The sequence below is a fragment of the Diadema antillarum genome, unplaced genomic scaffold, assembly GCF_040938485.1.
Source record: "Diadema antillarum isolate AM-2024a unplaced genomic scaffold, OU_Dant_1.0 seq00000931_RagTag, whole genome shotgun sequence".
Taxonomy (NCBI): Eukaryota; Metazoa; Echinodermata; class Echinoidea; order Diadematoida; family Diadematidae; genus Diadema; species Diadema antillarum.
In genome coordinates, this window is record NW_027271782.1 from 282,985 (window position 1) to 297,235 (window position 14,251).

A 14,251-nucleotide genomic window follows, 5' to 3' on the forward strand; every position below is an offset into this window, starting at 1 on the left:
ATTGTCATTGTCAGGGGGTATGGCCAGTAAGCACTCTGGACAGTGCCTATATAGTTGCCTATATAACTCATAACTCATATGCATGTATACGCAGTTAGAGCCATGAATGTTCTAAGCGTGCATGCTCTATCGCCGCTCGCTGTGTTGTATGAGTTGCGTGCATGCACGCTAGTAACAGAGATTTTCCGGTATGGGTATTCCCCATTCTAATACAGTGCGTATACCGTGATAAACGATACTGCTTTCATAACTTGAAAATTGTATGTTATGCTGTATAGTAAAGTTGACTGATAATTTTGTGAGGATGGCGACCTTTGGAATAGGTAAACCTGCTCTAGGAAGGCAGAAACGTAAGCACCAGGAGGAGAGGGAACAAGATTGGAAGTCTACAAAGAGGCAGAAAATTGGACCAGTTCATGTTCGGAGTGCTCTCCCTGCCACCATACTTAAACCTTTCCCTATCAGGCCTATCCAGAGGTTTCAAAATCGCTACCCTTCCTTTCGGGATCCAGCTGAAATTGGCCATTTCTCTCTGGATGCAGACCGCCGTGTCCACTGCGATGCAAGATTCCTTAAAGTCTACACTCATCCAAAGGACCCTAGGAAGACTAACTTTAACCTGAGAAAGGGTTACAAGGATTTCACCGACAGAGATGACGATGTAAAAGACCGACTGAACAGTCTGACAACTTGGATGCTGGAGAAGAGAGATGTGATATCCAGGCCAACAGAATGTCGAGAAACATCAGGTGCAGAAGGAAAGACGAATAAAGAAGGACAAATGGAAAGGTATATAACTTATCAGTAGTAACACTTTGGTGAACCCGAGCCCCAGCAGTGCTCCAGTCAGACCGCGCAGCGCGCCGAAAATCAGAGAATCAAAGTAGGAAATGTCAATAATAAGGGCAAAGGCCTCGCCGTTTTACGATATAAATTTCATGTCTCTTAGATTTCTGCCTCTATAAGGTTCTAGATATTTCATAAACTCTTAGACAAACGGTATACAAACTATTCACTCCCCTGAAGTACAATTATTCTCACTAAATTTTACAACGAACAAGACGTTTACAGGGACGGGTAGCTCTTAAAACGGTTAGGAGCGAGCAAAATGTCACTCCAACGATAGCGAGTTCATCTGTTTCACGGCAAAAGCGCATGGGGGCGTACTGTCATTTTTAAGCACACGGTAGGCCCTCCTTTACAATTAATCAGGATACGAACTTCAGATTTGGACATTTTCTGGGGCCTGAAAAAAAACCAAACAAACAGTGTACATTAAAACAAAATCTGGTTATCAGGCCTATTTACCTCATCCTTAAACAGCGGAAAGTTTTTGAGAAAAGCTTACTAACTTTTCAAAATATGTCAAAATGAGCCAATTAGGGCAATTTTTTTTTCAGTCTCATCTGATTTTTTTTTTTAAATTTCAAAGTTTGAGAATGTACATTTATGAAACCAATGAGCACAACACAATGATAATAATGACATCTGGATGAGCAAAAGAAATGTAGACGTTGGAAAACTGTATATGGCTCGTGATATCTATAGGACACAGTTTAAAAATTTGGGTTTGGCACAAGTAATATACATATTCCGTCCATAAAATGTCCTCTCCGAAAACAGTTGAAGGATTTATTTCAAAGACTTCAGAGCATGAACAATGACATACCCTCTGCAAAGTAGCCTCACTCATACCCTGCACATACAAAGTATTTGCGTAACCCACACATTTAACTTTCAGGTATAGTGCACACTTCAATTTTGATAGGTGCAGTTCCGTCCAAAAGCGTCTTCTCCGAAAAATTACATATTATGTATTCACTACCTTCAATAAAAGGCACATGTTTTCATTCCTGGATATGTTATTGACATTGCTTGTAGTTGTCTATCATTTACATTATGTCAAAATTCATTAATTTGCTTTCCTACATTTAATTTCCATATGTTATATTTCCATTCCATTCCGAATGGCAGTTTGTATATTGATGAACACGTTAATATGAGGTTTGGAGAATACATTTTTCTACCAAAATGTCTTTTGTTTAACAAACACACTCTACAACCATCACCCTTAGTTATGATACAAAGGGTTCTGTGGGAAGGCGTTTCTTTGAATCTTCATTTTTCTAACCCCCATTGATTCCTTCAAATTAAAAGAACAGTGAAGAAAACTCGTTATTTCTTGTTTTCTTTTGGTATGTACACATTCTTTGTTCATATTCATCACATATCAAATACACACAGAGTCCTTCTGGGATAGCTTCGTTGATATTTATAATGATAGTATTCAATAATTTTAGAGATGACAATTATTTTGACACATTTACCCTACGATTGTGAAAAGAATCGTAGCTGAGATTAATGCACAAGAACATTGAAGAAAAAAATCTTTAGTTTTGTATTTAAAAAAAACCCCACACATTTATATAAAGCAAAGTATTCACTCAAAATCACAAAATATATTTGGTACACAATATACAATGGATGCTGTATGCTCCAAAATATGAGAGTGCAAGACTCAGTTTTCTTCTAAAGTGACAAAAAGAACCGATACTCTCTGCATAACTTCAATTTGTTTTTCCAATCCACACACATCTATTACACAGCTTCAAACAGACTTCATTCTCTCATACCACACCATTAACTTTTCCCCCTTTTATGCTAGGTTGAATGCTGACTTTGTCACATCGAGGGGTCACATGACCAAGTTCCTCTGCACCCCTTACGAGAATCGGGAGGGTTGGGCCATGGCCGTGACTCTTTTCAGAGGCACGTACTACATCAGCGAAGTTGAGACAGAAGAAAAGAGGAGACGGCGAGAAGCGATGTCGGAGAAAGAAAAGGAAATGACGTTCTGGGGATACAAATTTGAGCAATATGTGACAAGTGGTAATTCAGTTTTTTTTTTTAAGATTAGTAACAAGAAAGAAATGTACCAAATTGACGGCAAACATCTATCTAAAGAAAAAAGGTCAAACTATATATTCTAACAGAAAGTGAAAAAGGCGAGAATACAAACTTTATTTCCCTTTCGGATTAACGAACCTTCATAATAACGAACTTTATTTTCATTATCGGACAAACGAACTTTCAGAGTAAGAAACCTTATTTGATTTTTTTTTAGGATTAACGAACCTTCGAATTAATGAACTTATTTTATTGTCGGAATTACGAAATTTCGGAAGAACGCACCCTCGAAGAAAAAACCGAAACTTTTTGCAATGTCGGATTAACGAACCTTCGGAATAACAAAGCTTATTTCTTTTTCGGATTAACGAACCTTTCAGAGTAAGAACCTTAAATCATTTTCTAAATTTCAAACTCTCACAATAGCGAGTCTCGGGAATAGCGAACCTTCGGAATAACCAGCAATCTGAATAACGAACCTTCGGAATAAACCTTCTGAATAACGAACCTTCCGAATGACGAACCTTTGGAATAGAGAACTGTATAACCGAATCCTTAAACATCACTTTTATAATCCATGCATTTTCAAGCTCTCTCTTAAATGTAATATCAAATGAAGATACAGCATCACATATAACATTGCTTTTTCAGCGTAAGATGAGTACTCATTAAACATCATACAATGTACGAATGACTTGCATGTTTTCATCATAACTGTCCACTTATAACGAAATTTCGATATAACGAAAGAAAACTGCCGATCCCGAGGACTTCGTCACATTGGGAGTGCACTGTATCAAGTCTCGTAGGGTTGTTTGACTGGAGAAAATATATTCAAGCCCACATCAGCGATACTTAACGCATTATGGCTAGATGTTGATATTCAGGGCACGCATGTTTTCAATTACCCTCACAGATGATGGGCGGACGACCTCCGTTGATACCTCAAAGCCTGTGAACTGCAACGAGGCTTTCTGTTGTGTGGTTCAGACCAAGCTTGGCTCTCACTCTTTGATTTACAATGGAGAGGTGGATTGTAGAATCAACCGACCTGGCACCGAACCACCAGCAAACTACGTGGAGCTCAAGACATCCCGAAAATGGTACACCGACAACAATGAGAGGAACTTCTACAGGTATAGGAGATGGCGTAGTTTTGATGACACGATTATTTTGATCCTTCATGCGACAATTGCTCCATTTTCTCCAAGGACTTCGAGATAGGGTTTGGGTTGTGATAGGTTCTAGGTTTACAGTGTGATGTGAGGACTAGGATTGGGTTCAGGTATATGTGGGTAGAATATTTAGATATATTTATTCATTTTTTACAGCATTATTCACGGGAGCAGTTTTCGCAAGAATGTCATGGAACAGGCAGTTTTATATTCGCATGTGTGGGACTGAATACATATGTATATCATGATCTACCATAATATGTGTCAGGATTTCAAAATACATGTACAGCACTCTCAAGATAAAACGAAATCTTCTTTAAAAAACAAAAACAAACCTAAAACAACAAAGAGCTGAAACAAATTAGCAAAACAACCAACCACACATGCAGCGTGCATGACCGGAAATGGAAAAAGGACAATGGCAAGCTTTGAGGGGGAAAAACACATCAAGATTTGGGTAACAAATTCTATAGGCCTACACAACTAGATCTGTCGTCTTTGGGACACGATACATATATGGTATAAGTTTGACATTGATAGGCAATGCACTTTCTGAGCTAACCTCTACACAACTTTTGAGGAGAAATAAAGAAGAAGAAGAAGAAGAAGAAAAACAAAGAATCAGTACAGATACAGAAGGTCATCCGAGAGGATACTCAGATCACCTAATAATCTCTGAACACAGTAAAATCATTAAAAAATATGAGGAATGATTAAAGTGGAATTCCAGTGCAGTTGAAAGTTAGTCTGAAAAGAAAGAATAACATTTTCTTAACACAGCAATGAAAAATTGATGAAAATCGGATAAAAAACAGGAAGTTTTGACATTTTGAAGTTTTACTAATTGATTCTTCAGGAAACACTACTTGAACTGTAAATGTGAATACATTGTATACAAATTGTGTAATGATATTTTTTTTTTTTGTACACGATCAATGGAAACTTAGCAGTTGATGATATTATCAGCCCACTCATTTGCATATTAATATCAACTGTACGAGAACTGGTCTGCAGCAATTAGCGAACTTCACAATTTCATTACTTCCCTATGCAATTCTCATCCAATTTTGATCAAAGTTTCACATTTGTATTTGAAAGATTGTACTCTTTCATTTCAGACTAACTTGTAACTCGTTATGATTATTTACTATTTTTGTTGCCATGACAAAGTGCATTGTTTTTTTATGACATCATTCATGCATATACTTTATTTATTATTATTGTATCTGAAAAAAAAAACTGCCCTTATGAGACGAATGAAAGACAAATCGACAGTTTGTACCGCTTTGAATCATGTTCTGTTTTTTGTTGTTGTTTTTTTATTATGGAAATAGATAAACTATTGAATTGAAATTGAAATTGAACTGGACTGGAGTTCCTCAAATTTCAACACAAGCAATTTGGGGATGCAATATAGATTATATTCTCGGCGTATTATTAGAACATTAACTTTTGTTTATTATGCAATTTTCCTTTTCTTCTTTCTGTACAGATACAAGTTGCTAAAATGGTGGGCACAGTCCTATCTTGTGGGCGTCCCTGAGGTCGTCTGTGGCTTCCGAGATGATGACGGTGTGGTGCGTCATCTGAAGTCATTCATGACATCGGACATGCCCAGCAAAGCTCGCGTAAGTTTGATTTCGAGTGATGGCGAGATGCTATATTAACCTGCATGGGCTCTCACACCAATGTGCATTTTCCATTTGTTGTCATTTACTTTTATGGTATAGGGTCCATGGTCAAAGTGAGGAATTTACCCTGCCTGCTGCAATTTTGATTCAATTTTATCTGCTTTTGTGATGCGAAGTATTGTTAATTTCACGTATCTTTCTTTGTTACTACATGGTAATGATATTTGTGTTATTTTGTGTATGAAAATGTTTTGCATTATTGGAAATGAAATAAATTAAGTGAAAAATTTTGAAAGCAGTATAGCCTATTGTACTTGGGTGCAGTCATTCTTGGACTAGAAAGAAAACCAATAATAATTTTCATGAACAGCTAAGTACTGAGAAAATAAGAACACTGTGCAGTTGAGTCTTCTTAACAAAATGTATGGATGTGAATTTCATTGAGACCGAGGACCAGCGAAAAACAAAGTGATCACACGAAAGTTTCTACTTCCGCAGTGCCGTGCTGGTTAAACAACACAGATATTTTGGAGTCAATTCATTAGACACAAAATCGATAAAGAATTCGTCAATTTTACTTACTGCTCGGAGTATAGTCATTTGGTTTGTCTAATCTTATTTTACTCACACAGGGAGCTTGGGATGGCGCCGTCTGCTGTAACTTTGCGGATCAACTGCTGTCTTACATCAAAGAAATCGTGAAAATCGATGACCCCAGGTAAGACAGGGGCAGAGTTAATGACGAACCACCACTTTGAAGCATCAAAAATGGCAAGCAAAACCTGTAATTCTTAAAATCAAGCAAAACCAACTGGACTGTCACCAAGATAGTACGGATCACAAGTTCCATGCCTGAGCTGAAAGTGAATTTGTGCGGTTCAAATAATAATAATAATGAAAAATAAATCAATGGTCAAATTGTACTAGATACCCCCCCCCCCCCCCCCCCTCGTGAGGGTCCCGTCTGGAGATGGAGGTATCATTGACCCTTGACCCCCCATTAGAAAACGTTACAATATTATACATTAATATTTATTAATTTGTGTGTGAATGTGTGTGTGTCTGTGTGTGTGTTTGTGTAAGTATAATACACGCATAAAACGTGTGTTTAATTGTGAACTCACCACACATACATCCATGAATAATTGGTGCTCCAAATACACGTACATTCTCTTCGCGTGGTTTCAGGGTGGTGTACATGCTGGAGAGGGCTCCAGGTTCGTCCGAAGTGACCTATGTCCTCCATGAGGATGGGAAGGAACAGTTCCTCACAGAGGAATTCATCTCAGCCTTTCGCTAGAAAGAGCAGCATCGGGGGAAGTATCCATTGTTACGTCATGCCAGCTGACGATCTACGTGATTTTGTTATGAGACTTCTTACCTTAACCCTTTTTGTGCTTTGAGTGCCAATTTGCCCAGAAACCCCATAGTGATGTACACATTGTCCAAAGTACAAAGTCCCTGGCCCTGGAGGAAGTTACCTGCTGCTACCATGAGGACGTGGGCATTGTTAGTTACCATGGGACGAATTCTGCAGCATATAAGAACTACCAGGGAGCTCCCTGGAACTACCGTCCATGACCCCTCCATGCATACCATTCCACCATACTGCCAATTTTATACTGCCCTTGAGATGAAACTTGTGTGAGGATGAAACTTGTAAGAGTTACCTGTGTGAGGCTGAAATTTGTGTGAGTGAATTCATGTACCAGTAATTATCGGACTGTAGAGGTAGCTGTCGGTGAAATGTGTCTGTCAAAAGTATAGGGCCTAAGGATGAATGAATAAATGTATAAATGAATGAATGAATGAATGAATGAATGAATGAATGAATGAATGAATGAATGAATGAATGAATGAATGAATGAATGTGGGCATAATGTTAGTTACATTGGGACAAATTCTGCAGCTTTCGTAAGAACTACCAAACATGACCCTGTACCATTCCACCACACTGCCACTTTTATACCGCCCTTTTGCCTTTTGATGAAACTTGTGAGTGAATATTCTTGTACCATTAATTGCAGACTGAAGAGGTATATACCGAAATATGTCCATCGGAAGTTTAGGGCCTAAGGATAACTGAATGAATGAATGAATGAATGAATGAATGAATGAATGAATGAATGAATGAATGAATGAATGAATGAATGAATGAATGAATGAATGAATGTGGGCATAACGGTAGTTACCTTGGGACAAATTCTTCAGCATAAGAACTACCAAACATGACCCTGTACCATTCCACCATATACATTGTACTGCCATGCACTTTAATGCTGCCCTTTTGCCTTTGGGATGAAACTTGCATGAGGATGAGACTAATTTGTGTGAGTGACTATATAGAGGATGAAACTTCTTGTGTGAGTGAATTCATGTTCCAGTAACTGCCAGACTGCAGAGTAGATGCCCGTGAAATGTGACCGTCGAAAGTGTAAAATGAATGAATGAATGAATGAATGAATGAATGAATGAATGAATGAATGGATGTATTACCCCATGCAGTTATAATCATTGTGCATGTTTGCAAATGTGGAGTCACATGGCTAAAGAAAGGATAAGAACCAGAAAATAACATGAATGTTTATTGAATCTGACCCCTTGCAATTCAGGCGGTTACAAAGTATTTTTCTTATTTTTTACTGCTAGTTTTGTGTTACTGTTATATAGCTATCAATGATATATTATTCTATTCTTTATATCATTCATATTCTATATTCGCTAAAAAAATGATTGAATTACAAATTCAGTATATATTGTTACGTGATCAAGATGTATGGCTATCAATACTGTATACCATCTATATACGTATTACTAGTATGCGATTAGATATGAATGTGATATACCAGATGAAAAGAAAAATGCACATAAAATATCAAACAGTGGTGGTCTATGTTGATAGATATCGTTACCGCAGAACTAAGTTCATAGTCACAAAATAATAGGACTTTTTATACTATGTATAGATTATTGATATTCCATACATGTTGCTACACAAGTATGATATTGCGTGAATTTTGACGTGCGAGATAGTTTTGCAGATGTTTGACTCTGCAACCATGCTAATGGGATGAGAATGACGTTTGATCACCGTTTAGGAAAGTGATTATTAATTTTCCTAATTCGGATATTATATAATTATGAAACATTGTGAACTGAAGGCAATTATTCACAAATTGTTATTTCGTGGACATCGATCCACACGTGAAACTAAAAATCTGCAGTACTCTCATTGTGCTTTCTTAGATAGTTGCCTTATAGGCCTACTGTGAAACACTTACATTTCTGCAATCATTGAATTATATTAAATGTAATGTATTTTTAGGTACAAATTCTCCGTTAATTGATTTTCGTTATTATCATGTGATATTCAATTTTATTAATATGATGACTGTGTGATTTAAAAAAAAAAAAAAAAAAATCTGCAGTAGCGTTATAACCTCAAGAGTACAATTACTTCCAAAGTCAGAGGTTATCTTCCAACCAAAATGTAAAAAGCTTCTGATTACATCGTGAGAGAAAAATGCTCCCTCAGGTCAAAGGTTATTCTGCAGTCCACTTAAGAGACTCAGCTTGTGATTTTTTTTTCTTTGAACTTGTCTCTTAGGATAAGAGGGAGAGAACTCTTACATTCAAAGAAAAAAGAATACATTTTACGTGGGCTTTCATTTCTGACACAATAATACTTTTGCCATCTTTGATGTTCGTTCTTTGATACTCTGGTATATATACTTTACATATTTCTTTTCTTTTTTAACAAACTTGGTAGACATCTAGAAGGCTTGTGAAAGATCGTTTCTACATTTAATCATTCACATGCTTCATTTAATAGGTCTATACTTACAATCGGCGTGCAGTTTCTGTCTATGCCTCGTGATCTTTTAGAGCACTGTATGGTATAAATTATTTAATCCATTGTTTAGGTGATTCCCAGGCAGTCCAGTTTCGTTTTATCCATCAAGAGATATTTTGATGGGGTTAATTACTGGTAGTTATCTTATGTACATTCTGTAGATAACTCTGGCAGTGGAGGATCAGCATCTTGCCACTGTGTGAGAATACGGTGGGGTTAAGGTAGACAATAAATGTTCTGCTGTAATGTCCTGTAATAAAAAAATGTTTACACTTGTACTGCTTTAAAGATCTGAATGATCTCTGCTTTCAGATTTGGGGCATGTAGGCCTATGTACGACGTAGTTTGCAGTACAGACCTGCGCAGTAAGTTGCATAATCTCATTTCCGCTATGTAACGTCCAATATGTCTGAGGTATGCAGTTACATGACATGTATTGTCTATTCCTCAAGATGTTATTAGCAATGTATTGTGGTATGAGTAATTTGATATATTATATATATATATGATTTTATATCTTGTGTATATACAAGGTGCCATTGTAAAGCAGTTATCGAACTGAATGTGCCTATCCTGTATTTTTAAAGAAAACATGAACAAGTAATGATAAATAAATAAAAATAAGAACATTGTGAATGTCTGACATAATACAGTTGTAGTAAAAATACCTGTCTCGCAAGCTCATTTTCCACGTCTCCATTCTTTTCTTGTATATTTTTAGATTAGATAAATTGATCTGACGCACACTGTCTTTTGGGGAATATCAAGAACAATTTTAATTTAATAAATACAAATTGTCAAGGCTATTATGCATGTGAGTAGCTAATTCATTGTATTTCCGCGCGTACGTCTTCACTCGTTATAGAGCATGATGGGGAGGGCGTGGAAGGATCCATTCGGTTGCAGTTCATATGGATACCGACGGTTCGTTTTTCCAAATGTGCTTTAGCCCGAAAAAGAAATAGATGTTCGTTATTCCGAGGGTTCGTTAGATAAAAAGGGATATGAAATCTGTAATTCCGAAGGTTCGTTGGCTCGCATGCACCTTCTCTTTCTGTTCGGATTAAAGAATATTGTTTCATTTTTTAAATTATAACGCGCTTTCGGAATGAATATTCTTTTTCTTCTTTTTTTCTGATTAATGCCACTTCGGAATAACGAAACCCATTTTATTTTGGGGTGAACAAACCATCTTTCTCCTCCGTCATGGGGAACCTTTTGCATAATAATTAGAATTGAAATTCAATGATCTGGTGCACACTTTTGATGGAATTTTAAGAAGATCTTCAATCAAACAAGTTGGAAAGATTGATATTGAGGGAAAATTTGAATGAATAAATGATAATTATCAATCACGTTTTGTTTGATACTCAAAGGATTCGTTCATCCGACATTGATTTTATTGAATAAGATTCAGTATTCCAGAAATTAAATAATCTCTGGCGAAACCGAGGGGGGGGGGGGGGGGGTCGGGGGTCATCGTTCCGGTATGAGGGTGGGAAGAGGCTGACCTATATCATGACCATGGTGAACACACAGGATCTTTCAACATGGATGATTAGTACACCAGTGTATGATTTTTTTTTTCTGCCTGTGAGTGGCCTTTCTATTTCGTATACGATATAGCTCATACTGACGATGATGTAGGAGAATGGTGGCCTATACGGAGGAGAAGCACTTCTTTTTTTTTCAGCTATGCGCTTATAGAAACGTCATGCAGTATTAAGCGCCATATGAGTGTTATCTATTATCATTTATTATTATTATTATTATTATTATTATTATCGTTATCTCTATCTTCACAAGATATCTCTTGGAGATTAATATCACGTCAAGTTCCATCCTGGAACCTTAGACTTCCAGTACTTTTCTCAGGATTCGTGCCGTCCCCAGCAATGCTGCTATTATTATTATTATTATTATTATTATTATTATTATTATTATTATTATTATCATTATTATTATTATTATTACTATTATTATTATTATAGGTTCCCCCACCCAATTTCATCAGATTTGCATTCGAATTAATGAAAAGGCGTTCAAAATCAATTAAGCGATTTTGGTCAATGCTCTACCCTCACCGTTCACTTTAATTGTTTAGGTATTCAATTTCATTCCATGTCATCCCTTTTAGATTTTATTTCATTCAATTTAGAGAGAAATTCATCCAATTTAACGACTCAAAGTCGTCATTCAATTTCGCGCCAGCTGGATAGACGTTCAAATTCGTGCAAAATACCAGTTTCAATGGTAAGTATAGGAACACAACTCAGCACTTTGAACGTTCTTATTCAATCAACTTACACAACTTCACGGGCCTTTTTAACTGTCAAACGATTGGATGATACAATTTCATTTTCATTTCAAAGTCGTAATTGTATTGGATGTATTTCTTTCCTGTCGACCTTTCTGTCATTTTCAAATCATCCCTAACAGCGTGGATGTATAAACATATAGGAAATAGCCATATCCCAGAATATCTTAAGAGTCCTATGTCCAAATCCATATTGATCCATTTTGATTCCATTCCTTAGTTCCCCGTGTCCATATCATCACTGATCATAAGTTGCCCCGATCGGATCAGCTATTATAGATAGACCTATTTCACCAAAGGGTTCCTATCGTCAATTTTGCTGGTTGTGAAGATCATGCTTCATCCGCTAATTCTGTCCGTATTCGAGATATTCACGCATACTCTGTAATGTATATAGCAGCGGCTAAAATCGTGTATGAACAAAGTGTAAATGTATGTGTTTGAAAGTGGGATTATACGAGTCATTAGCTAGTCAAAAATCACATTTCAAGGTATCTTAAGATTGTATACTAGTATTCAACACAGAGCTGAGTAACTGCAAAGAATAAAAGCAACAACGAAAAAGACTGCACACACTTTGCATCTGTTGCCTTATCGTGAATTTGAATTCCCTTAACGCTCTCCAGCACGGCGTTGCTGATGCGAATATGACTGCGTTGCACTTGCATTTTTAATTTGAATGCCCTTTTTACACCCTTGTGTAAGAAACTCATGAAATCGCATGCTGATGAAATTAAATTGAATGAACTAGATACTTTTTTTGAATGTCGATCTCGGTGATCATTCAAATTCACTCGAACTTGAATGACCTCGTCGTTAAATTGAATTCAAATTGGGCAGGAAAACCTATATTATTAATCTTCTTATTATCATAATTGTTGTTGTTGTTGTTGTTGTTGTGTCATTTTATCATTATTATTATTATTATCAAACACAGTTACAGATTGCGATTAGCCTCAACGGAACAACGCACTGTAGTCCACACAGAATGATCACCCGAAATGGAAGAATGTATAATAGAGTAAAGCTTTAACAAGTATTTCAAGTATGACGAGATTTGCCTGATATAGTACTTTCTCTCGATACCTACGATAAGAATTTCACACCATAAAAGGGTATACAGGATCTTCAAAACAGTAGAAACATCAAGAAACATGAGGGGCGTGTGTATCGACTTGCACACCGCGACAGAGTTGAGTGACATTTCTATATAATGTGCCAAAAATCCCGTCAAAACGTCGAACAGAACGGGGAGAAACTTTCCAGCGACTGAGACACCGTATACCGATGGCTGTTCATTGACGATGATGCAGACAGAGATTCATACCCATGTCATCCATCTACATCTCTGATGTCACCATGTCAGAAAACTGGATGCTACCCTCAACGACACTGTGAGAATAGTCAGTGGATGCCTAAAATACGCTACCGACCTCGCCCGACCCAAGTGAAGCATCTGACTGTCCTGTCGAGTATCGCGAAGGGAACACCGAGAAGAAATATAAACCCCCCAAAAACGATAAACTTCAAACAAAGAAATGAATATTCCTTACAGAATGATACAAACATGACAAAAATCGGATAAGAAATAAGGAAGATATGACACTTTCACCTTTTTTTTGACCAGTCCTTATGAACATTCATATGAGTGAGTCTATGATGTCACACCTTCATAATTTTTCATGTATGCTATGTATGATATTTGGATTCTTTTTATTTATTTTTAGCTAATACAAGTAAAAGCATGTTCCCATGCCAAGATATATCAGAGTTAACATTGTTCTTTTCTTATTTTGGTTGGTTTTTAAGACATGCTTTATATTCTAGCTGAAATGTGAGATTTTTGTCATTTCTGTATGATTATGAAATCAATAAGAAATTGGTAAAGTATGCAATGCTAAAAAATAAATGTATCAAATCTAGATTGGAATGAAAAGTTAATGTTCTTTGTTTGAATTTACCGTATTTTCAAACAAGAGCTGAACCTAGAAAAAAATATCTACACTGTACTAAGACTTCTTTTTCGCTACAATTGTTAGTTATTTAATGTTATCAATGTTATAATTCCTCATTGTGTTCCCAATACGCTGGTTGGGTGACATGGGAAAATAAAACAATTGTCATTGCCATTGTCATTGTCATTGTCATTGTCATTGTCATTGTCATTGTCATTGTCATTGTCATTGTCATTGTCATTGTCATTGTCATTGTCATTGTCAGGAGGTCACACTGATGGCCAGTAACTTGAAGCACTCTAGTGCCTAGTTGCCTACATAATTTATTATAGCAAAGCTTTTTGGCATGTATGCAGGTAAAGCCACGAATGTTCCAGGCATGCTCTATCGCCGCTTGCGCAGTATGCAGTTGG

General features: G+C 36.7%; 1 protein-coding gene across 1 annotated transcript; it reads left to right on the plus strand.

Annotated features, from left to right (window-relative positions):
* The first annotated feature begins 304 nt into the window (after positions 1-304).
* On the plus strand, positions 305-7,013 carry LOC139741473 (decapping and exoribonuclease protein-like). The gene is made up of 6 exons (XM_071652058.1): positions 305-789; positions 2,666-2,889; positions 3,824-4,043; positions 5,575-5,710; positions 6,346-6,431; positions 6,902-7,013. The coding sequence occupies exons 1-6, from the start codon at positions 305-307 to the stop codon at positions 7,011-7,013; spliced, it is 1,263 nt and encodes a 420-aa protein (XP_071508159.1).
* Positions 7,014-14,251: the final 7,238 nt, after the last annotated feature.

Excerpts from the sequence above, each read along its gene's own strand:
- LOC139741473 (XM_071652058.1), top strand. The coding sequence starts at position 305 with ATGGCGACCTTTGGAATAGGTAAACCTGCTCTAGGAAGGCAGAAACGT. Across the intron at positions 2,890-3,823 it reads TGAGCAATATGTGACAAGTG|ATGATGGGCGGACGACCTCC; the intron begins GTAATTCAGTTT and ends TTACCCTCACAG. Across the intron at positions 4,044-5,574 it reads AATGAGAGGAACTTCTACAG|ATACAAGTTGCTAAAATGGT; the intron begins GTATAGGAGATG and ends CTTTCTGTACAG.